Here is a 24,847-nt window from a genome sequence, read left to right on the forward strand (position 1 = left end):
ATATAATAGTATTCAACTTGTTGAATATAATTAAAATATATTAATTATTGTGATAATTAAATTTATAACAGTAAAAAATTCAAAACATAATTAAAGTGTGAATGAAATTAATCATGAATTTTTAAAAAAAAAAATTTTAGCTACTAATCAAATTTTATAGTTGTAAGTTTTAGTTTTATATGATTGAAATATTAGTAAAAGTGAACTCAAAGTTGAGTAATATAAATCATAATGTATGTTGTTTAAAACCGAACTGGATGGGCGGTTTGGATCAAGATATCAGTTTAGAGAGGGACATTAGGCTGGTTGACCTGTGAACCGGTACAGACCGGTTTAATTGGGTTAAAAAATCGGTTGAACTGTTTTTTGTTAATTTATTTTTAATGGTTTATTTAATCAAACTCTACGGACTGATTGAATCAACGAACTAATGGTCTGACTAGTTTGACTACTTATCTAGTTTTAAACCATGTCATAGAAAGGATCCAAATTATAATTTCAATTATCATTTCAAACTCGTATTTATGTATTATATGTTATAGATATGTAACTAAACTTGCTTTTGATTTATGTAATCACCCTTAAAGGAATACCAAATCTAAAGTTTGAATGGGAGTATTTATTTATTTTTTATAGTTTTTATTTCTATTCACCTGTTACAGCCTCCTAAATCAAAGAATTAGAAGAAACATATTTTTTGAAAAAGCAATGAAACTATACAGAGCTTAATCTTTGTTCACAATCTGGTCCTGAACTTGTGCTGCATACTGCAAATTCCAAAGAATGTCCTCAAAAGATGGGCGGCTCCATAATTCTGGGAAAATGCACTTATTTGTTATTGAAATCACTATTGATATTGATTCTTGTGAGGCTGTAGCTGAAACCACTGGGTTCATCAACCTTCCTCGCCCTTCCTGCTTGCTTAAACATGCCTGGTCATTTCCCAACTAAAAAGGTCAGTTTTCATCTAATCATCTTAAAAAGTTGATAGCTTGAACTTGAACCAGGAATAATTCACATCTGGAATGATTGGAACTCGAAATTATTCAAGCCATCCGGGTTGGCTTGGATTTGAATGTCAAACTCAAATGAGAAATCTGGAAACTTATTGGCAAACCTAAATGGCTTGGATATGGAATGGCATGAACAAGTAATTCAAAATTACTTGAATTCAAGTGTTGAATGAAAGAAAAAACCTACTAGCAAACTCTAAAGATCTTACTTCAAGAACATCCGAACTAGTAATATGAGATAAGATGAATTCAAATTTCAAATCCTAAATCACTTCAATCCAAAATTGATCGAGCAAGTAATCCGGGTTAACCCGTATTTGAGTGTTAAATCCAAATAAGAAATCTGAAAACCTGATTGGCAAACATAAATGATCTGCATATGGAATGAGGAGAACAAATTAACTTGAAATTACTTGAATTCAAGTCAATGATCCCACCCGAAAAACTCGACTAGCAAACTCGAAAGCCTTTAATTCGAAAACATCCAAATAAATAATATGAAATGAGATGAATTCAAGCTTACCCAAAAAGAATAACTTGAATCCAAAATAATTTAATTTTTTTTGTTAAATTTAGTTTTACTTTTATTTTTAGAAATTTAGTCTATTTATTTTTCAAATTTAAAAATTCAAGTATAATTATTAACAATGCTAAAATTATTTTATTAAACTCGTTGGTTGGTGTGACATTTTGAAATAAGAAAAAAAATACTCACTTAGTACAGTCATTTAACCAATAAAATGACGTTGTACTATACATGAATCTAATAGAAGAATTTTAACAATATTAGCAATTGAACTTGCATTTTTAAATAAAAAAATAGGATTGAATTCTAAATGTACGAAAAGTATTCGAACTTGAATCATATTTTACCAAAAAAATTTTGAACTTAAATTGACCCCATTTAAATTGATGCAATCCAGAATCAATCAAAACCATATATAATTAAAGAGCCTAATTATACGAATAGCTCATTCATAAAGCACTCGAACATACCAATTCATCTCGTAGAATCCCTTCCTTTTTAGCAGCTAGGGAGCATCCAATCATCGTCTCCAACAAGATGAGGCCAAAGCTGTAAACATCGTCCTCTAATCTCGTCATTTGCCTGCAAATGTATTGTTCAAATACTAAGTATCTCTGCTTAAAACTGCTAATAAGCAGATCAAATGAAACTAGTCCCTAGTCCTTACCATGATTTAGGATCCTCTCCTTTTACCTGCATGAAAGAAATATGGTCACAAGTTTTTAATTATAAAAGAGTGATTGTATGAATCAACTGAGCGGGATTTTGAAGGGTTAACATGACAATGGATGGTAAATCTTACCTTATAATTGTTGTTGGTTTCTTCGGAGATAATCGACAGACCGTAGTCATTGAGTTTCGCCATCCGATGCTCGTTGAGCAAGATGTTGTTGGTCTTCAATCTATTGTGAAAGAAACCAGGAATAACTCCGGTATGCAAGAATTGCACAGCCTTGCAAACACCGATTAAAACCGCCAGTCGTTCAGACCAATTCAGAACCTCTCCAACACAGTTCTCTACAATAACAAATGAATGTAAAAGTGTGATCCAAATCAATAAATTTTGGTAGAATTAAGGTGTCTTTTATGTCTATTTTATGGTTCATGGAAACTAATCCTTTCGGGAATGCAATGTTTCTTTCGGGAGTGCAATGTGTCACTCTACTTTTTAGATTTCAAAATTCAAGTCTAATTGTTAACACTATTAAAATTATTTTGTTAAATTTATTGGTGCGATATTTAAAAAAAAAACTTAATTGGTAACAATATAACTATAAAAAATATTGTAACAAACCTGAATTTAACAAAATAATTTTAACAGTATTAACAGTTTAACTTGAATTTTGAAATCTAGGAAGTAAATGGATTAAATTTCTAGAAATAAAAATATAAGGACTAATTCTAAACTTAAGAAGAGTAAAAGGACTTACGGCATGTTTTAACCATTGGTATTGACAATAAATAAAACAAGGTTAAAATATATCATAGGTCCTTGTACTTTTCACAAATTTAGAATTTAATCCCTGCACTTTTATTTTCAAGAATTTAACTTCTCTACTTTTCCAATTTTAAAACTCAAGTAGAGAGACTAAATTCCTAGAAACAAAAGGATTAAATTCCAAATTTACAAAGACTATAGGGACTTGTGACATATTTTAACCATAAAACAATCTAAAGATAGGGAATTTGGAGTTCCAAAGGATATTACCAGAGAGATAAGAACGAAAATTCCCATTAGGAATGTATTCATAAACAAGGAAGACCCTGTTGACACTGCCGTCATCTTGTTTAACTTCAATGCAGTGCCCCAGAATGGCAACCAAATGCGGGTGGCGAATCTTTGCAAGCATATCTAGCCTGAGTTTGAGGTTTCTAATCCAGTATTTCTTTGTTGTTGGCAGGCACCTTATAGCAACTTGGCTTCCACCCTCCAATCTTCCTTTATAAAGCTGGAAAATGAATCAATCATACGTGCTACATTGGTCAATTGTGGTGAATATAAGAGGTAGAAAGAGCTAGAATCACAAAATAACGATCATAACATCATGTTGTAACTGATGTTTAAGTGTCGGAAAAAGGGTCATTGTTTATTGCAAGTTGTAGGCTTTGGTGAATCAATCATACATGCTGTTTTGGTCGGTAAAAGTACCATGGAGGCTATTGTATCAAGAGTCGGATTGTATTTTGTCCCCTCAACTCAAAAAATGGGCAAATTAGTCTATATACATTAGATTAAAGAGTAAACTAGTTATTCTGTTAAAAATTCCATCCATTTCTACTTTAAAAATTGGTTCTTATACTTTAGCATAAGATGCACATAACATGTCATATGCTACTATCTAATTATTTCGTCAGTCAGAAATCTTTAACAGAAAAGATCAATTTTGCTCTTTAATATAATGTACAAGGACTAATTTGCCCACTTTTTTAATAGATGGGACAAAATGTATTCTGACTTTTAATATAGGGGCCTTCATAGTACTTTTACCTACTTTGGTCAAATTTTGATGAATATAAGAGGTAGAAAAGGCCGGAATCACGAAATAAGGATCATAACATCATGTTGAAACTGATGTTTAAGTCTCGGGAAAAGGGTCATTGTCTATTGCAAGTTGTAGGCTTTGGTGGATCAATCATACATGCTACTTTGGCCAATTGTGGTGAATATAAGAGGTAGAAAGAGCTGCAATCACAAAATAATGATCATAACATCGTGTTGCGACCGATGTTTTAAGTCCCGGAAAAGGGATCATTGTTTGTTGCAAGTTGTAGGTTTTGATATTTTTACCTTTCCATATGAACCTTCACCCAGAAAAGCAGAGTTATCAAAGTTGTTTGTGGCTTCATTTAACTCTTCCAAAGTGAATGATCTACATGGTGGGAGACCTTGAGTCCCTAACTTAGTAGTTTCAGAAATTGACCCTAAAAAGAAAATATTCATCAAAAATTTCTCATAGAAAAACCATTTTTTTCCTAGTGAAAAATTTAAGCTTATTGAACTTACTTGCATTGTTTAGTATCTCAGAAGAGAACCCTGTTGCTGAGTTTTCATGTACTGATTTGTGCAGCAAATGTTGCTCTGATATCCGTCGATGGCAGTAATGTCTGCAAATGATTACAAAGGCAATACCCAAAAGGACAATGATAACAACTATGCCTACAATGAGACTGACTGAAACACCTAAGCCATTGGCATTTTGAGTGCTTTGATCCTTATGAACTTTATCTCTGCAATATGATAATGGATGCTGATGATGATGATCAATGGATAAACAGTTGCCACTGAAGTTGACAACTTTATTGCCTGATTCAGAGTTCAAACATGAAGGTAAACTCCCTGTTAGCCTATTGTCTGATATATCAACAAACTCAAGGTTGTTCCCACATGTTAGATTGTAGTATCCAAGTGATCCACTCAACATATTTGATGCCAAATTCAAGGAACTGATGTTTGGCAATGAGAAAAGTGAAGCTGGAGGTATACTGATGAGGTTATTGAATGAGATATCAAGGTGTTGAAGGTGTGTTAAAAGGGTATATTGTGGTGGGATTTCACCATCGAAGGAGTTTCTATTGAGGGAAACCATAATCAAACCTTTGGGAATTGTTGGTAAATGTGAATACAATCTGTTTCCACTCAAATCCAACACTTTCAAATGTGTTAAACTAGTGAAATCTAATGGACCTTGCTTCAACTTGTTGTTCTTCAAGCTCAAACTTGTTAAGTTAGACGTAAAATCAAACACGTGGACTGTATCATTGAAGAAATTATCATCCAACACAAGTGTCTGAATCTTCACCATTGTTGAAACTTTAGGAGGGATTGAACCAAAAAGGAAATTGGAACTCAAATCTAAACACTCAAGTGATGATAACCTATGGATTTTATTAGGGAGAGGACCCCAAATTCCTAAAGAAACCAAACTAAGAACTTTCAAGCTTGTCAACCTAGTCAAAGTTGTAACAAAAGAATCCATTGAAAAGGAAAGTGATAATGTTTGATTTGGGATTGGGAAACCATGAAAATCAGTGACTTCAATGGAAGGCTTATCACCCATAATTTTCAACTCAGTTACTGAGTGGAACTCGCATGAAATGTTTACTTTTGAAGATGGTGGTAAAAAGCAAAACATTGTTCTTCTATCATACCAGCTATCAAGCTGTTTTGGGTATTCTAAATGCTTCTTTAGTTGAAGAAGAGCTTGGGTTTGAGAGTTTAGTAATTGAGAATCACCTAATATGAAGAAACTCCATGGAAGCCATAATAGTATAAAGAACAAGCTATAATTCTCCATGAATATGATGAAAAGATTTGAAAGTTATGGCAAAAGGAAGGTAATGAAAGATTCTTTGGCTAACCTTTAGAAAGCTTGAAAAATTCTTCAATGGTGAACTTAGCAGCAAATTATGAACTTAAAAAGGAATCGCAGAGTTACCTAAAATGGGATTCACTTAAAAGGAAAATGATCTTTGCAAAGAAACTTAATAATGGTGAGGAATAATAATAAGCTTGACTTTTGGGAGTGTAAATCCAATGGTTTTTAGTGGTGGGTAGTACGTCACTCCAACTACAATTAATACAAGGAATAATAAGTTTTACTAGTACAAGAACCATTTGTTGAAACAAGGATGAGTCGGTGGGGGAGATGATGTTGGAGGTATGTTAGGAAGAGAGGAGGTGTAGGTTCCTCGTCCTTCGCCCTCATGGCCAAGATTTTATTGTATTTTGTTTTGAAGTATCACTTATTGGTGAGTTAGGGATAAATGACGTAGTGTCATGAAGTGTGGTAATTAAGATTTAATGTGATGATTAATGAGTAAATTCACTTGTCAAGCATCTTATAAATTGAGAGACTCTTTTAACTGTTTGAACGAATGCAACAATAATATACTATGAAAAAAATAAAACAAATATTGAACTAATTTAAAAAGAATCATACAAAATCCATACAAAGCATATGTATATAATAAAAAAATATCTACACATTTTAATCGCAAATGATGAAACTTGAGCTCTAACCTTCAAAATTGAGAGACCTCAATCTTTATCAACAAGACGTGATTAGCTGAATTGTTGGAGTTAATGCATGTACTACTTCCACATGGTGAAAGTTTTCCACCGACAATGATTGTTTTGGGTTAAAAAGCAAAGTGGTGAAAAGGAGGAAATTTCTTTGGCTTTGGATTTGATAGTAAAGTACGTAAAATCCAGTTAAAAAGTTGAAAATATGAAAGAAAAGTTATGTGAATTAATTAATGAATATCATTGCATGCAGCTTATAACAATGGAACAGGCTGTCTCCAACAGGAAATTTGAGCAATATTTGACTGCCCATACCAACACAGTCTCCCCTCCAGATTATTATTATTTTTTCGTCCGTTAACAAATAAAGAAATTAATTTAATTGTCGGTTCTAATAGAATGGATCGATTCGCAGATGAATCGGATTAACTCTTTTAATCGAACTGATATCTTAATTAATTAGCGGTTCATTAAGTCTGACTGATCATCAATTCGATTAAAACAACGTTAGTTATTAATTTTGTATTAATGGTAAGTTGTACTTTAATTTAATTAATTTTAATTTTTTAAAAGTATATTTGGTTAAATTGTAAATCTCATCCATATACTAATTAAAAATATATTCAATTCTTTGTTCAAATCGATATATCAATTAATTTTGAGTCCAATTGATTCGACCGACTAACCCTTATCCGATTTTAACATCTATGATTTTTATCTATTAGATTTCATTGTTGAGGGAAGAAAAGATAAATAATTGAAGACGAAGACCCACATTTATAATAATAACAAAATTTTAATAAATGCAAAGCAAATTACCATGAATGAACTAGGGATTTGACCCTTATCACTATCTTTATTTTCTCATTAATTATTGAACCTACTCTCACTCTCTCTTTAATGTTTTACCCTTACATTCAGGTCATTTGACCAAAGACCCCCCATTTATTGTTTCTTTCATTAAGGGTAGTAAATCGGTTAAAGTGACTTCTTTCTTCTTCTTTCTCTCTTGCTTCTTCCAATTTCCAAGTATGAAAAATAAAATATGAATAGTTGAGTAATTATTTTATAATTTTTTAAAGTTGAGTGATGAAAATATAAATTTATTAATAATTAAGCATAGTTCACCTTAAAAATTTATAGGATAAACTATACAAATAATCACTCAATTATGCCTACATTCCTATTTTAGTCATTTAATTTTAATTTTTTTCAATTTAGGCACCAACGTTTGAATTTATTCTTATTTTGGTCGCACGCAGTTAAATTGATAACATAGAGTCTTTTTTAAAATGGTATAATCGTACATTTAGTCCTCAATACTTACATATTCTATCAATTTGATCATCAAACTTCATAATCAAAGCTTTTAAAACAAAGGCATCCTGCATCCATAAATTTCTTAACAGTATGGTATTTCCTTCAAGGTACATAGAAATAGTCCTCGAAGTTGGTTCTTGAAATTGAAAATTAAAGCTAGAGTTAAAAATATGACTTTAAAAAATCCAATTGTTCAATCAATAATTATATAAGAAAAAATTATGAACATTTAATTTTTCATTTAAGAAAAAATGTGAAAGAATTAATCGAATTTCTTTATGTTACATTGATAATGATTACTTTTTAATTTTATAAACCGATTAAGAGGTTATTATATGTTCTATTTATTTTTAATTTTTTATTTTTAAATCCACAACAAAAAAAATTCCATCACTAATAATATGATTTAGTGTCAAATCATTTACTAAACTAATTAAAAACTAAAATTATAATAGTCAGAGTGAAAATTTATGTTTTACAAATATTAAATTACTTATATAATTTTTATTATAAGGGAGAGAACCACTTATATAATGTAAAAATTAAAGTAATTTTACACACTTCCATAACTTTTTATATGATTAATATTTTAATGATTCAACCATTAATTTAAATACATACATAATTAAAAAAAAATTATTGTTAGATTTTATCACAAATCTAATGGCAGTAAAAAAAGAGAGTAAATTTATAACTTTAGAATAAATGTAGTTTATTAATATTTTTTAATTTAATATTTTTTAAAAAGTAGCAACTTGGAATGTATCTTTAAAATTTATCAATTCATAGTTTAGTACGAGACGGTGGCTACAAGATGTTCACCCATCGAATTCGTAGAGTAAGTGGAAAGCCTTTATTTGGGTAGATATTTTTGATGTTTAGATGTTGTGTGTGTGCATATGGTGTGAGTATGTCCCTACAGTGTGTAAGTACTAATTCTTTAATTGGTGTGTACTGTAGGTGTGTTCTTACTCTTTGTATGTGAGTACTAATATTTTAATTGTATAATATATTTATAACTTGAGCATTCTAAAAGTATTTTTAGTAGAAATCAAGTGCTTTCATAAATTTGAAAAACGGCTTTAATAAATAAAAATATTAAAAGTTGATTACATCAGTCGATTTCATATGAAATTCATAACACATTATCAGCTTGTTTAGCCTATTTTAATTGTCTACAAAATCGAATTAACCATCATAATTGACTTGACTGAATTGATTTGATAAGTTAAATTGGCTTCAACTAGCTTCTGCTCTCCCTTATTCATATTATCCTCTTGCACAAAAGATAGATGAGAGGCTTGGAGCATTTAAGTTTTTCCAACTCAAGTGTTTCAAATATTTTTAATTTTTTTTTTGTATTCGAATATGTGTCGCGCACAAATAATTTGAAAGGAGAAAAAATGAAGAATAGAAATAGCATACAAACATGTAATTGTAATGTAGAGAGAGAAAAGGAGAAAGAAAAAGAATAAAATAAAAGGGTTGTATTGGATGGGAAAAATACTATGGAGGTCATTGTATTAAGTGTTGAATTGCATTTTGTTCCATTTATCTAAAAAAATAGATAAATTAGTCATTGTACATTAGATAAAAAGTAAATTGATCATTCTGTTAAAATTTCTAGCTATTTTTACTATTAAAATTTGGTCCCTATACTTTAGCATGAGGTACGCGTGTCACTATCTAGTTATTCTACCAACGAGACTAGATTTAACAGTACAAATTGATGAAAATTTTAACTAAAATGATCAATTTGCTCTTTAATTTAACGTATAATAACTAATTTATCTATTTATTAAGTATATAAAATAAAATATAATTTAAATTTTATAATACTTTTACCGAATGTGAGGAGTGTAAGAGAAGCAAATTGCAGTTAGCAGAGATGCTATGGCATTTTGGACATTCACATATATTCACATTATATGTTTTCAATTCAGCTTGTTCAATGAACATTTTTCAAGAGAAAATATCTCTTAGTAGGGACAGCTTAAAATACTCATTTGATGTATATATACATATTAGAGCAAGGAAGTTAATTTTGTATCGGTTGGTCGGAAGGTCCCGTTTTAATAGTAAAACAAAATAATAAATTTATGTTTTCGTTACGGAAAAAGAGGTTATATAAAATTGTGATTCTACATTATTCTTAATTTTTTTCAATAAGAGTTTTTCTTTTTGTTTTCAACTTTTTTATTTTGAAAAAATTCAAATCCAACTAAAAATGTTAAAAATTAGGAGGAAAAGTTTGATTGTTATTTTTCTATTGGAAAAGGATAAGGATAACATGGAATCACAATTTCATACAATTTTTTCTTTTTGTTTCGATGTGAATTCTAAATGTTAATTGTTGTATTGGTGTGTTTCTTTCTATATGATGTGTACCGATTTATACAATTGATACAGGATTTTAATATTTTAAAATTTTTTTATTTTTTATAATTATATTTAAAAATAAAATGTAACTACTTACTTAATTTATTGAACATAATTAATAATTTCAAAATTTAATATTTTCATATAAATATATTTATATGTATGTAATTGGAATACATTTACATGTATATATATAATATAAATGAAACTATTTTTAAAAAATATTGATAAACCCAAAACGTTGTATCGAAATACATCGGTACCAATATGTACCAGTACCAAAACAAAAATTGTATGTCTATTGATACAATACTAATTATCTTGGTTTGGAGTATATACTGCATATTTCGATACCAATATTTTAATATTTTTAATATAATTTTTAAATATGAATATTTTAAAATATATGATGAATTGAAACAAAAATAATAATAATTTTATCTAAGAGTTGGATTAATGCTTTCAAAGCTAAACTAAAATGTTGCTCACAGGTGTAGTGTAGACCTGCTCATGACTTGGGTCATTTGTTCAAATTTGAAGGTTCGCTTGAAAAATAGAAGGGTTTAGAGAAAAATACGATGTCCAAAAAATGAGCTTGCATAAAATTTGATGCCCGTTTTCTATATGGGTTGAGTCTTGGGCAAGTTTTTTTTAGCTTAAGCTCGACTCAACCTAGTCCAAATATATTATGTTATAAAAAATATATTAATTATATATGTTAAATAATAATTATATGTGTTTATAATTATATTAAGTCACTAACTCAATAACAATTAAATCTATTACCCAAAACCTAAAAGAAAACTTACTCAGCTAAATAACCTAACCCAAAATATAAAATTTTAAAAATTATATTTAATACAATAAATCATTTATTATATTTATTTATGTTTTTAATATAATAAAACATTTATTATATTTATGGTAGTATTTTTTAATATAAATATTTTTAATATACTATAAAATATTTATTTTGATGTTTTTTAGTGCATTATATTTTTTTAAAAAAATATTTTTAAATAAAAATTAATCTAAAAAATCAAATATGAGCGGACCGAGCCGGACCCGAGTTTGCCTTTTTTAAATTAGGTTGAGTTTGGATTAAAAAAATAAACTCATATTTTGAATCGAACTCGAATTTGAAAATTTAACCTAAATATACTTTGCATGGGCATGATGCTCAACACTTCTATTGCGGTGACTTTTAAGGTTTGAGATGTGAAATTACCATTAACTCTTAACCGAGGAATTGCAAAAGTAGGATTGTTTAATGAGTTGCAAAAAGATCTTTTTAATTGATGATGTGTGAGATGTACAATCTAATTAATTTCTTCTGCCTCGTGACAACGTGTGATATTTTGCTATTTATTTTTGTACTTTAATTTGGTTATTTTTAATCTTTGTATTTTTAAAATTTAAAATTTCAGTTTTCACTAAAAGATAACTACTAAATTTATTAAATTAAGTTCTGTTATTTCTAAATTCTGCTATGACAAACATATGTGTAATGTGCCTTATCAACATGTTATTTTTGAATATTGCTTACTAAAAATCCAGTTAACGGATTAACGACTGTCGTTTGTATCAAAATTGAAATTTCAAAATTTGGAAACTATAAAAACTTAGAATGATTCAGTTGAAGAATATAATCTAAATCTACAACTGTTGTCATAATATAAAACTAGTAATTGAGTTTAATCAAACGGATTTAACTACTATTGTTTCCGTCAAGACTAAAATTTCAAAAATACATGGACTAAATCCATAACTTTTATAAAGTACATAGACTATTAGCAAATTTAACCAAAGATTAGTAAACAGCGTTTAAAGTATCATATTATCATAATGACCAAATTAAAAAAATATCAAATTTAAGCAGTAATGTAAAAAAAAAATTCTCAGTTCAGATACTTATCCCTTGTATTTAAATTTCTAGATGCTGCCATAAAAGAAACAGATTATAACATATATCGGCCCATACCTTAGAGATGGTGTCTTCTCTCAAAAACTTTTGCAGACAAAAGTGAAACCCAAATCAAAACCATAGCCCAAAAACAAACCCTAGAATTTGGAGGAACAGTCTAATTAACAACTCAATTGAATAATAAAATTAAAAAAAAAAACAAGTATTTTGTACAAGAATTGTAGGCAAACAATATAAACTGGATGAAAGCCCTTAAACCCTAACTTATTATCTATCTCATTCACTCATTTCCTAAACCCTCAGAAACCGCTGAAAAACTCGAACCCCACCCAAAGACACTGCCCATTTATCGGTTAATTTGATTATTTTGAAGCTAAAAAGAGGTGGGATTTTTTTTCTTCGAGCCTTTGATTCAATGGCTCTTTATTTCTTGTACGAATCATCTTCTGGGTATGCGCTATTCCAAGCTCAAGGGCTCGATGAAATCGGTCAAAACACAGAGGCTGTTAGGAACTCGGTTGCTGATCTGAACCGGTTCGGTAAGGTGGTTCAACTCACTGCTTTTCAGCCTTTTGAATCCGCCATTGATGGTCTCAACCAATGCAACTCTGTTTCTGAAGGTATTAAAAGTGATTTCACATTTGTTTTATTTTTCAAGCTTTTGGGTTTGTTTATGCTATTTGGCTTTTCTACGTGTGTTTTTCAGCATTGGTTTTTGCTAGTAATAGAGTCCGGTGTGTTCCGGTGTACCGTTTCGGGTTCATTGATATATATATTTATAGTCTAATTTTTAATTTATATATATACATGCTAATATATCTTAATTAGACTTACTTAAATGTAAGCTTTAAAATTATTAATTAGGTTCAATAACTTAATTTAATAACTATTAATTTAAAATGTAATTATATAAAAATTAAAATGGTTAAGATAAAATAATTTAGAAGTTGTTAAAAATATTGAAAATTTGTATTAATTGGTACAGGCCTGTATTGACCAAAACAGGCTGAAACCCACTGAAATTTTGACTGAAACGAACATAAACTGCTTGGTACTGGTTTAGGGCTGGAACAGTATATACTGGTATGGTACTGACTACCATGGTTTGTACAGCTTTAGAACTTTTTTTGCATGTAAGTTGCTATATTTACTTGTTGCCTTGATTGGGATTTGCTTGAAATAAAGGATTCTGCCATGTTTGTATGGATAGTTAGGTGATTTAGCCTTTCAAAAAGACTAGCTAAAGGAAGTTACAATGATATGGATTTGCCATTTCATATGAGGTTGCTTGCCTTTTAAGTTAACCATTGGTTTTATGTCCGGTTTTGATCGCAGGGCTAATGACCAATGAGTTAAGGAGTTTTCTTGAGCTTAATCTCCCTAAAGTTAAGGAAGGCAAGAAATCCAAGTTCAGTCTTGGAGTTGCAGAGCCTAAGCTTGGTTCTCACATCTCCGAAACAACGAAAATTACATGCCAAAGTGGAGAGTTTGTGCTTGAGCTTCTTCGTGGTGTGCGGTTGCATTTTGATAAGTTTATCAAGGACCTAAAGGTTTGCATATTTTCTTTATGTTTCGCTTTTATTTTCTTTATCAAGAAAACAGCTACAAGTGTGTGTTTCTTAAAACTTTGTAGCCCGGGGACTTAGAAAAAGCTCAGCTCGGTCTGGCGCACAGTTACAGCCGAGCAAAAGTTAAGTTCAATGTCAATCGAGTGGACAGTATGGTTATTCAAGCGATTTTCCTTCTCGATACTCTTGATAAGGATATCAATTCCTTTTCCATGAGAGTGATTGTTGTTAATTTACCCTCGAAACAAGCACCATAACTAGTAAATGCATGGATTTTACGTTACGGATATCCTCTGATTGATTACTTTCTGCAGGGAATGGTACTCTTGGCATTTCCCCGAGTTGGTAAAGATTGTCAACGACAATTATCTTTATGCTAGAGTTGCGAAGCTTATAGAGGATAAGTCAAAGTTGTCTGAAGAACACATGCCTGCCTTAACCAAAATACTTGGGGATGAGGACAAAGCAAAAGAAACCGTTGAAGCTGGCAAAGCATCAATGGGTAGATCTCTTGCATTTATACCACAATTTAACCTTTTTTTACTTGTACCCCCAATCATTGGTGTTTTTTCTTTTGCAGGGCAGGATTTGACCCCGGTTGATTTGATCAATGTTCAGCTATTTGCTCAGAGAGTAATGGATCTTGCTGAGTATCGAAAGAATCTTTATGATTACTTAGTGACTAAGATGAACGACATTGCACCAAATTTGGCATCGTTGATTGGGGAAGTTGTTGGGGCTCGGTTGATCTCTCATGCTGGTAGTCTCACAAATTTGGCAAAATGTCCCTCTTCCACTCTTCAGATTCTTGGTGCTGAGAAGGCCCTTTTCAGGTATTTTACTTCTCACCTTATGTTCTTATGACATGGTGGAGTTGTAAAACGTATGGAGAAATAGAAGTTCTTGCTAAAATTGAGGCCCTCAAGATCTTGAGTACTAATCCGGTTTTTTTTTTTAATTTCAACATATTTTGAACCTTACTTTTAAGGCATTGATCTCACTCATTGCTGGCTGCTACTTGCTTCAGGGCACTGAAAACACGAGGGAACACACCTAAGTATGGTCTAATTTTCCATTCATCTTTCATTGGTCGAGCATCTGCTAAAAACAAGGGCCGAATGGCACGCTATCTTGCAAATAAGTGTTCCATTGCTTCTCGCATAGATTGTTTTGCGGGTAATCATCATTGTTCTTGCCTCCTACACTCTTTTAGTTCTCCCCATAAGTCTATCAGTTCTTTTTTTGTTTGCAGAGCGAGGCACCACTGTTTTTGGGGAGAAACTACGGGAACAAGTGGAGGAAAGACTCGAGTTCTATGACAAGGGTGTTGCACCTAGAAAAAACATTGATGTGATGAAGTCCGCAATTGAAACTACTCAAAACAAAGGTACAAGGAGCTGCAAACCCTTTTCATTTTGTACGATTTCGAAAATATGTTGTCGCATTTTAAAATGTTTGGATATGCATTACCCTGCTCTTGAGAACTTGCAAAATTGATATATCAGTTGAGCTCAGCTTCTAATGAAATTGCCAGATTATTTTAAGGGTAAACTATGTTAGTAGTCACCCAACTATATATTTTTTTTCTTTTTTGGTCATCCAACTATGAAAAGTTACAAAATGATCACCCAACTATTAGTAAATTTCTTATTTTGGCCACCCAACTATAAAAAATTACAAAATAATCATCCAACTATACAATTTTGTCTTTTTTGGTTGCCAGTTGGCTAAAGTCAAAATGGAAATACCCAAAAATCCAAGATAGTTGGGTGACAAAAAAAGAGAAAATTGAATAGTTGATTGACCATTTTGTAACTTTTCATAGTTGGTGGCTACAAAAAAAAAACCATAGGTGGGTGTGACTACTTATGTAGTTTACCCTTATTTTGATGTAGTTAGTCAATCAGCTTTGGCAAGTTTGATTTCTGTTTAAAGTTTTTTGTCTATTACAATGTTTTTAATACAGATGTGGAAATGGAAGAAGCACAACCAGTTGAAGCTTCGGCAAAGAAAAGCAAGAAGAAGAAATCGAAACCCGAAGATGCCCCAGCCAAGGCTGCAAATGGAGATGCTTTGGAGGATGCTAAATCAGAAAAGAAAAAAGATAAAAGAAAGAAGGAGCAGGGTCACGGAGCTGAGGAAATGGACGGCATTAACGGGGATGTCGCCGAACAAGATGGAACAGCCAAGAAGAAGAAAAAAAAGAGCAAAGATGAAGTAGCTGCTGCAAGTAAAACTATAAAGAAAAGGAAGTCCAAGGAGTGAATTCATCACTATTATGCTCAATTTTGTGTAATGGCATATTAATAATTAATTTTGAAGTATTGTTGTAGGAATATTGTCTAGATAACTTTGTCACTAGAACAAATATTTAGGTTTCCGGAAATTTTGGCATTTGTAGGTGAAAATATTGGATCCGGATGTGAAAATGTCGAATCCGGATATGCACGGATGAAAAGGGAAAAGAGCATGGTAGTTAGTACCGTTTCAATCTTCAACTGATATTCGGGGTTTGGATGATAATCTGTGTTTCGGTTATTTCGGTTAATCTTTTAAAAAGAATGTAGCTTATGCATAGCTTGTAAAATGATAATTGATGCCAATTTTGTTCTTAATGTGCGTAAATGTTATGTGATGATGTGGGAGTTGAGTTATTTGGTTATGCTCTGTTGAATATTGTTGATGTATATACGCTTATAATTTAGCAATTGTATATTATGTTGTTAAAAAAATAGTTGAGCATTACTGAGTTATGAGAAAAGTTCAGTGTGTGGATTTGTTGCAGATCACCGGTGATCTGAGAATGGATAGTGGGATCAAGCAGCATCAGTCTTCAAAGTTTCGTCGATTTTTCATCTTTTTAAAAACTTTTACTTGTTTTTAACTTTTGAAATCTTTTTACTTATGTTGAGTATTTGTTTTTTTTGGAATGGCTCATTCGCGTGTGTGTATATATATATAAGATACGGTCCGTTGATGTGACGTGTTAGAGGTAATTAGGTGTCATGCATGGTGACGCGTTATCTCGCCTAGAGGTTATACATATCTTAGATACTCTTCAGAGGATTATGGTTGAACAGGTGATACCATGCAAGTCACCAAGTTGGTAGGCTGTCAGGTTAACAGTACTTACGTGTCAGACGTAAGTCACCAAGTTGGTAGGCTGTCAGGTTAACAGTACTTACGTGTCAGACGTTTTGTATTGCTATAAAACAACGTGTATTTTCTATTACTAAGGTGATCAAATTTTGAATGATGTGGTGTATAATTCTTAATTTGCATGTTTTGTTTGTACAATTTAGTATATCTAGATTTATGGGCTTGGGTATTAGTACTTGAAATTTAAGTATCGAAACCTCATAAGCTAAGTATCGATACTTAGTCCATTAGTTTCGGTGCTCTCAAAGTCAATAGTTAAAATTTTGAAGCAATGGAAACATGTATTGGTACATGACCTTGAGTATTGATACATATACTTAGGTATCAATATATCCTTAGTTATTTCAATACTTTGAAATATCGAAACTAAATTTAAAATTTGACCCAAGTATCAATACCTAGTTTATAGTTCGATTAAGTTGAGTCCAAAATGACATTTTAATTTTTTTTTATATTGATTCGTGAGTGCTTGAAATGTGAAATGTTAGAATTAGACAATTTTTGAAATTTTATGGAGAGTGAAACTTATAATTTTTGAAAATTTTAATTAGGCACTTTTTGAAAATTTTAATTAGGCTTCTCAAAGTTTTTGAAATTTTTTATTGTCTTAAAATTCTTCAAAAATTTAATTAAGCCACAAATTTTAATATGGATCAATTCTATGGGCTTGAAAATATATATATATTTATGAATCTTCACGATTGGGTTGAATTCAAATTCTAAACTCATCACTATTGGGAGGATTTTACCTCAATTACACCATGGTTCTAACATGAATAAGTTTCGATTATAAAATAGATAAAAATATGTGGTTATAAAAAAGACATAATGATAAATTTAATACTAAATTTTTACACATTCTATCAATTTAGTTCTTATTCGTTTCTAGTTAAATTTGGTTATCATCATTTTAAAAAGAGTCGAATTGTTGTTTTTTAAGTAAAATACTGACTAAAAAGTTAAAATTTTAAACATGATACATGATTACATGGTAATTTGTCTGACTTATTGAATTGGAGCTTAGAATTGAAGTAATAATATAAGTAATTACATTTAAATTTAATGTTATTTGAATTAGATCGGATTGGGTCGACTGGGATACCAGTCTGGAAGGTGCTTTTGAACCGTTAAATTGAAAATTCATACAAACCAATGTAATCGGCTTTTTAAATTTTGAATAATTTTTTAATTGAACCGGTGGCCTGATTGATTCGACCACCAGTCCAATTTGAAATACATTGCCCAAATCTAATTTTAAAAAATGATTTTATACAAGTTATAAATATTATATTATAACAAAAAATTTCTTATATTATTAATCCTAAAAAATATATTATAAAAATTTGTGAACAATAAGTATGGACATAACTTATTTATGTGTCCATGCTATATATTATAAAAATAATATACTTATTCATAAAAGGTGTTATAGTTGTTTTTATCATAATTTATCTATAAAAAATAACTTTCTAAAGTTATGGTAAAAATATTATATTATTTATAAGAAGGGTTACGAAGTTATTAGAATAATTATAAAACGTTATTTAGAAAGGTTTTATATTATAAATTTTATATTATTTTTTACTTAATTTGTGTATTATAAAAAGGAATATAAATTAAATTCTTTATTCAAATTAAGTTTATATAAGTTTTTATAATTAAATCTATGAACTATTTAGATCGTGAGCTCAAAAATTATAAGGTTGATGTTAATTATACAAATAGAAAATATTTTTTTGTACCATATCGTGAGATATGATATTGTTTGAAAAAATGGTGCCAAATGCAAGCATCATAGACAGTTTGTGAACTTTTTAATTTGAGACATTTAAAGTTTTGAAATGTGATTGAGAAGACATTTGATGTTCTAAAAAGATATTTCTCATATTAACAGATGATGATAAAGAGAATAGGTTAAATATTAAAGAGAAATAACCCAACAAATATGTAGTAGAACAATTATATAAAATTATCTATTATGTTTATTTTTATTGTTATTTTTATTATTAAACATATTATTAACTATTTTTTAGAAAAACATAATAAATTATTTACTTAAAAATTATTTTTATTATATTAATAATTTTTATAATAATTAGTATTATTTAAAAATATAAATTATGTTAGTTTGTAATTACAATTTATATTTTCAATCCAATTACTCTTTCTAATTTCCAAGCTTTACCTAAAAAAAAAAAAAAACCTATCTTTAAATCTTCCCTTGATATTCCCGTTGTTTTCTCCCACTGTTTTCTCTTTTTCCTTTAAACCCCCTAAACCCTTTTAAAACCAAAAAGCCATTAGAACAAAACCCAATACTAAATCGAAAAAGAGATTGAAAAATGGCGAGCAGCAGTTCAGTGAACTTAGAAGATGTACCCTCCGAATCACTCATGACTGAGCTTCTCCGCCGTATGAAATGCGCCACCAAACCCGAGAAGCGCCTTATACTAATCGGTTTGTCTTCCCCCCCCCTTCATTTATGTACTTATTTGATCGGTTTGAAGTTCGCATTTTGTTGGGTAAACTGCAAATTTTGGGTTTTTATTTTTATTTTTTGAGAACTATAATGGAATTTATCAGATCCGGTGTCAAGGTTTTTTTTTTTATTTTATTTGTTTACAGTGAACCGTGAAAATGTATGAGTTTTCAAAGCTCAAAAATTCAGATGAATATTGTTGAGGGGAGGTTGCTCTCGGGCCGGCCTCGGATCCTCAACGGTAGAGGTATTATTCACAGGTTGTTTATGCTTGGTTCTAGACTCAGGTTTTTATGTTCCGACTCCGAGGAGAACCTTTTTGGGCTTTTCTTGGAGTAGAGAGACAAAAAGCCGGTTTAAAACCGAGCATACACTTTGGAAACAATACCTCCACCGTCGAGGGTTCGAGATCGGCCCAACGACCTCCCCTCAACAAAGATTATTTACTTTTCATACGATTTAAATGAATATATAAATATGGAATGGCAAAGTTTGAGTTAATTGTCAGTGTTAGGAATTTCGTTTATTTATATATATATTCAGAAACTTTAGTTTCTTAGCTATAGAAAGTGTTAACAAATTCTTATTTATTAACTTTTATAGGGAAAAAACGAGTCTTTAGTAAAGTTCTAAAGCAATGAAAAGTGGGTTGAGCGAATTGCCAATGTTGGGATTTTTGTTTTTGAGAAAAATTTAGTTTCTTAGCTTTAGAAAGGGTAAAAGTATCACGGAGGCCTTTGTACTAAGAGTCAGATTGCATTTTGTCCACCTTTTACTCAAAACATGGGTAAATTAGTCTCTATATGTTAGATTAAAGAGTAAATTGATTCTTACCGTTAAAAATTTCGTTCATTTTTAGTGTTAAAAGCTGGTGTAGCTGACAGAATAAATAAATAGTTACACGTGATCTGCCACGTGTACCTCATCCTGACGTACAAGGATCAATTTTTAAGAGTAAAAATGATAGAGTTTTTAATAGAAAGACCAATTTACTTCTTAATCTAACGAATAATGACTAATTTGCCTATCTTTTTAATAGAGTGGGCACAATGCAATTTGACTTCTAATATAAGAGCTTTCAATGTACGGTTGCCCTTTAGAAAGTGTTAACAAAATACTCATTATTTACATTTAAAGAAAAAAAAATGGGTCTTTTTTTAGCAAACTCTAAAGCAATGAACAGTGAGTTGAGTGTATTGACAATGATGGGTTCTTTTTTCCTAAAACAAATAGTTTCTTAGCTTTATGAAGTGTAAACATTAACAAATGTTCAGAGGAAAAATGGGTCTATTTTTAGCAAACTCTAAAGCAATACCATTACGTTGTGAAGGCCATAGATTTATTTTTTTATGTTTCATCTTTGTATGGTTGTTGCAACTTGCAACAAAGCCTAGCCCACATTTTCTTTTTAACAATGAAATGAATTTTTTATGCCAATTATGAACTTGTATTATTGTATTTTCCTTATATCATGCTGAAGAACTAATAGATTTTGGAATACTAACCATTAATCTATGTTTGCTCAAACTTTTTAATTTTTTGAAGTGACCCTTCTTTGATGCCAGTGTCTAATATATATCTAGATATCATTTTGGGGATATTGCCTTCGAAATAAATGAAATAACCTTAAAACAATGAACATATCTGTGTTGGAAACATTCCCTTATTCTACACTAACACCCGAATCCAGTAATCGATGCAGCAATGTCTCTTCCAGATTACATCTCTTGGTTGCACGGGTTTTGGAATTTATTTTTTTGTTTTCTGCCTTAGCTTGACCTCAAATCAGATTGGAACTTGGGTTGCTTGAAAGCGAATAGAATGATACTAAAGTTTGGTATTTATATCTATTTTTTACCCAAGTCTCGAGCATTCTTGATTTTCTGTATCATATGGAAAGTGCATGCTTCGTAGCAGTCCTGAAAATGCATTGCATTCTATTATCATTCTTTACAGATACCAGGAAATCTTATGATTGGCAGGTCCACCCGGTTCGGGGAAAGGTACTCAATCACCAATGATTAAGGATGAGTACTGCTTGTGTCACTTGGCCACCGGTGATATGCTACGAGCTGCTGTTGCTGCTAAAACGCCACTCGGTGTCAAGGCCAAGGAGGCCATGGATAAGGTTGAATTTATAGTAGTGTATGGGTTGTTTTAATAGTTTTTATGAGGTTGCTTTTGAATAATGAGTTGTTTTATGATTGTTTCTCAGGGAGAACTTGTTTCCGATGAGCTAGTTGTCGGCATTATTGACGAGGCGATGAAGAAACCTTCGTGTCAGAAGGGTTTCATTCTTGATGGATTTCCGAGGACTGTAGGCCAAGCACAGATGGTATTGCCGTCTTTAGAATCTTTATACTCGAGTTTTTTTAAATGTTTACGCTCATTCTTCCAATTATGGGTTCTTGATCTTTGCTTTGCAGCTCGATGAAATGCTTGAAAAACAAGGAGTTAAAATTGATAAGGTGCTTGATTTTGCAATTGATGATTCGATCTTGGAAGAAAGGATTACTGGTCGATGGATCCATCCTGCTAGTGGTAGGTCTTACCACACGAAATTTGCACCTCCTAAAGTTCCCGGTGTTGATGATGTAAGTCGAACATAACAACCCTCATTTTACTTCTGTTTATTACATAAGCCGGAATTGGGTTGCCAAGCATTTTGGCCTTAAATGCAAACTTGTCGGTCTGTACATCAACCCCAAAGCCTCAATATAAGCTGCATCACTGTTTTTCAACGAACCAATTGCATTTACGTTAACAAGCTCGTTTCCTTGTTTATGTTCTCTTCAAGGTAACTGGGGAACCTTTGATTCAACGTAAAGACGATACTGCAGCTGTTCTCAAGTCAAGGCTAGAGGCATTTCACAAGCAAACTGAGCCGGTGTGCTTTCTGTTTTCCCTAACTATTTCTATGCACGATTGAAATGCCATCGGCATTTTTATAGACTCCGTAATATCTAATTTGAATGCTTTCCAAGTTATCATCAACAATTTTAATGGTGTCAATCAAAATGTAGGTGATTGATTATTACTGGAAGAAGGGAGTAGTTGCAAAGCTTCATGCAGAGAAGTCTCCAAAAGAGGTTACGGAGGAGGTTCAAAAGGTACTCTCATGATGAACTTTTCATTAGGAATGATCTACTCATGAATATTAGTTATCTTAACTTACAAACCGTAATTTTCGGATTTTTCTACATTCGGATATTCGGATCCATTTTTATTTGTATCTCATTGATAGATCGGTCCAAATGACCATCTCATGTTGGTTTCAAGTATTGATGCTGAATGATGATAATACTAAATAGCGTAGATTGACTACAAATTATTTTTGGATATTTGCTTTGCTTTGTTTGGGCTCTATTCATTTTTTTCTTGTCGCATGTACAAATACAAGTATGAGTATACGATCTTTCAAATAATATCCGTGTCTAGCGATCACTCCTGGGGTTGGAATAACGCAGGTAATGGCAATTTCTGATTTGTATTTGTTGATACAAGAATGGGTGGATGGAGGAGCTGGGTGGTTCACCCTGTTTAGGATAGGATGAAGAGTTGCCAAATAGATGGTCAAAGTAGTAGGGAGGAAGGAGGGAAGGAGATATGGCTTATATACTCCTCACCCCGTATCTCGAGGTGTCATGTGCTGAGTTGCTATTGGCGGATCAAGCGCAAGTGGCTTGGTGCCATAGGCTTCGGTAGAGTGGTGTCATGGCTCAAATGGGATCCTTGGGCCTCGAGTCTTATATGTGTCATTCATTGTCTTGAGGTGACACATGTTAAGTTGCTATTAGTGAATCAGAGACAAGTGGTTTGGTGTCGTATTGTTACTATAAATTTTAAGTCATCTCAAATGGGACCTAGTATTGATGTGAAAGTTAATGAATAGGTATTGATTGTCACGTAAGGGTCTTCTTGGGGATCTATTTGCACCGCCGGAGTGAACATAGCGAGGTGTAACAGTATTATTATATGATTAACTAAACCTTCTAGCTTACCATTTCAAGATCATTGTATATTCTTAATGAAGGGAAAAGTAAACAAATTAGACAGTTAACGGAATATAAATATATTGAAAGATAAAGGAGAGGTCCGTTGGGTCATCCACATGGTTGCTGATGTGAAGTTGATGATGACACATTGATTGTTTACCCTCAAATAATTAAATTAAAGAGTTAATTCCAATATAATATCTTTAGTAAGGATGATCTTTCATCATATCAGTTCTTAAAAAATTCTGAAATTTAACTATTTTTACTTTTAATGTTTTCAATTTTTGGGGAGAAGTATTGATAGCATAGAATTGAAACTCTTGAAATTCTAAATTTTTATTTTAAAAAAATATTTTTTATTTTCTATTCGATTTTGCTTTCAAAACAGTATTGTAATCGTTTTTTTCTATAAATATTTTATTTTAAAAAAATTATATTATATAAATAACAATATTTCGTATTAAAAAGGTATAATACTATAACTATTTCAAAAGTTTCATAATTTTCATTACCACATATATTGTAAGATGAAAATCCAAATCTAGCAAAAAAGTTGATGGGACTTCGCTGATGAATCTTATATGAAAAAGATAAGTCAGAAGTTTTACTATTAAACCATGCAATTATTCAATCATGGTGGCCGAGCGTGCATAATATAATTTAAAATTAGGGCCAATTACAAAAATGTCGCTAAATTTTTAAGGGATTTTATGTTTTTGTACTACAAAATGCGATCACTAAGTCGTTAAATTTTTTTTAAGTTCAGTTAAAGAACTCCAAGCGGCGATTTAATGATTGTAGTACAACATATTAGTACCCAATGACCAGTAGAAGAACATTCTTTAGATTCAAGCTTACTTTAGAATAATTCAATAACTATTTTTTAAAATTTTAAAGTTGAGTGACCAAAACGTAAATTTACTAATAGTTTAATTACCTTAAGTGTAAATTGATAGCTCAATCGAGACTTCAATTACTAATAGAGATGTATCTATTTATCATTAGCGTAAGTAACACCCAAGGTCACTAAACTATTAGTAAGTTTACGTTTTGGTCACTCAACTTTAAAAAGTAACAAAATGGCCACAGAACTATTTAAAAGTTTTTATTTAAGTCACTAGACTATTAAGGTTTTTTTTTTAAAGTTAGATTAGCAAGCTCCAAGAAAAGATTTGACGATCGATATGGTGGATCAGTACCCATCGATGAGAAAAAGAACATATCTTAGATCTAAGTCGATCTGACAATCAATGTCAAAGGTTGAAGAAGAAAGTAGTTTGTCTTTTGGTTCACAGATTCATGACGTTCAAAACTGTTTTATGAAGAAAAAAAAACTGAACGGTAGAAAAAGAGATGGAGAGCTTTCAAATGGTGGAGGCGATGCATCTAGAAAAGATCATACAATAACAATTTTAACAGTCCAATAACTTAAAAAAATTTTGAATAATCATTTTAAATGAG

The 24,847-nt window shown here is 31.1% G+C and overlaps 3 protein-coding genes across 3 annotated transcripts; 2 read left to right on the forward strand and 1 right to left on the reverse strand.

The window, feature by feature from the left end:
• Positions 1 to 599: 599 nt before the first annotated feature.
• LOC121203449 (probable inactive leucine-rich repeat receptor-like protein kinase At3g03770) lies at positions 600 to 6,454 on the reverse strand. Its single transcript, XM_041097255.1, has 7 exons — positions 4,544 to 6,454; positions 4,328 to 4,461; positions 3,248 to 3,488; positions 2,342 to 2,556; positions 2,207 to 2,232; positions 2,010 to 2,121; positions 600 to 932 (listed from the first exon to the last, which is right to left on the reverse strand). The coding sequence occupies exons 1-7, from the start codon at positions 5,832 to 5,834 to the stop codon at positions 726 to 728; spliced, it is 2,226 nt and encodes a 741-aa protein (XP_040953189.1). The 5' UTR covers positions 5,835 to 6,454; the 3' UTR covers positions 600 to 725.
• A 5,938-nt stretch (positions 6,455 to 12,392) lies between these two features.
• On the forward strand, positions 12,393 to 16,368 carry LOC121219320 (nucleolar protein 56). Its single transcript, XM_041097261.1, has 8 exons — positions 12,393 to 12,805; positions 13,521 to 13,735; positions 13,819 to 13,973; positions 14,065 to 14,255; positions 14,334 to 14,586; positions 14,781 to 14,929; positions 15,006 to 15,140; positions 15,720 to 16,368. Exons 1-8 carry the CDS (start codon positions 12,601 to 12,603, stop codon positions 16,016 to 16,018), a joined length of 1,602 nt encoding a protein of 533 aa, XP_040953195.1. The 5' UTR covers positions 12,393 to 12,600; the 3' UTR covers positions 16,019 to 16,368.
• Positions 16,369 to 19,088: 2,720 nt separating this feature from the next.
• Positions 19,089 to 22,732, forward strand: LOC121219321 (adenylate kinase 4). Its single transcript, XM_041097262.1, has 6 exons — positions 19,089 to 19,369; positions 21,374 to 21,519; positions 21,607 to 21,726; positions 21,818 to 21,985; positions 22,189 to 22,278; positions 22,415 to 22,732. The coding sequence occupies exons 1-6, from the start codon at positions 19,255 to 19,257 to the stop codon at positions 22,511 to 22,513; spliced, it is 738 nt and encodes a 245-aa protein (XP_040953196.1). The 5' UTR covers positions 19,089 to 19,254; the 3' UTR covers positions 22,514 to 22,732.
• The last annotated feature ends 2,115 nt before the right edge of the window (positions 22,733 to 24,847 follow it).

Source organism: Gossypium hirsutum, chromosome D07, assembly GCF_007990345.1.
Source record: "Gossypium hirsutum isolate 1008001.06 chromosome D07, Gossypium_hirsutum_v2.1, whole genome shotgun sequence".
Lineage (NCBI taxonomy): Eukaryota > Viridiplantae > Streptophyta > Magnoliopsida > Malvales > Malvaceae > Gossypium > Gossypium hirsutum.

Coding starts and splice junctions, on each gene's coding strand:
- LOC121203449 (XM_041097255.1), bottom strand. CDS start 5,834: ATGGAGAATTATAGCTTGTTCTTTATACTATTATGGCTTCCATGGAGT. Junction 2,122..2,206: donor GGAGAGGATCCTAAATCATG/GTAAGGACTAGG, acceptor ATACATTTGCAG/GCAAATGACGAGATTAGAGG. Junction 933..2,009: donor GGATTCTACGAGATGAATTG/GTATGTTCGAGT, acceptor GGAAATGACCAG/GCATGTTTAAGCAAGCAGGA.
- LOC121219320 (XM_041097261.1), top strand. CDS start 12,601: ATGGCTCTTTATTTCTTGTACGAATCATCTTCTGGGTATGCGCTATTC. Junction 13,736..13,818: donor AGTTTATCAAGGACCTAAAG/GTTTGCATATTT, acceptor AAAACTTTGTAG/CCCGGGGACTTAGAAAAAGC. Junction 14,930..15,005: donor TCGCATAGATTGTTTTGCGG/GTAATCATCATT, acceptor TTTTGTTTGCAG/AGCGAGGCACCACTGTTTTT.
- LOC121219321 (XM_041097262.1), top strand. CDS start 19,255: ATGGCGAGCAGCAGTTCAGTGAACTTAGAAGATGTACCCTCCGAATCA. Junction 19,370..21,373: donor GAAGCGCCTTATACTAATCG/GTTTGTCTTCCC, acceptor TATGATTGGCAG/GTCCACCCGGTTCGGGGAAA. Junction 21,520..21,606: donor CCAAGGAGGCCATGGATAAG/GTTGAATTTATA, acceptor ATTGTTTCTCAG/GGAGAACTTGTTTCCGATGA.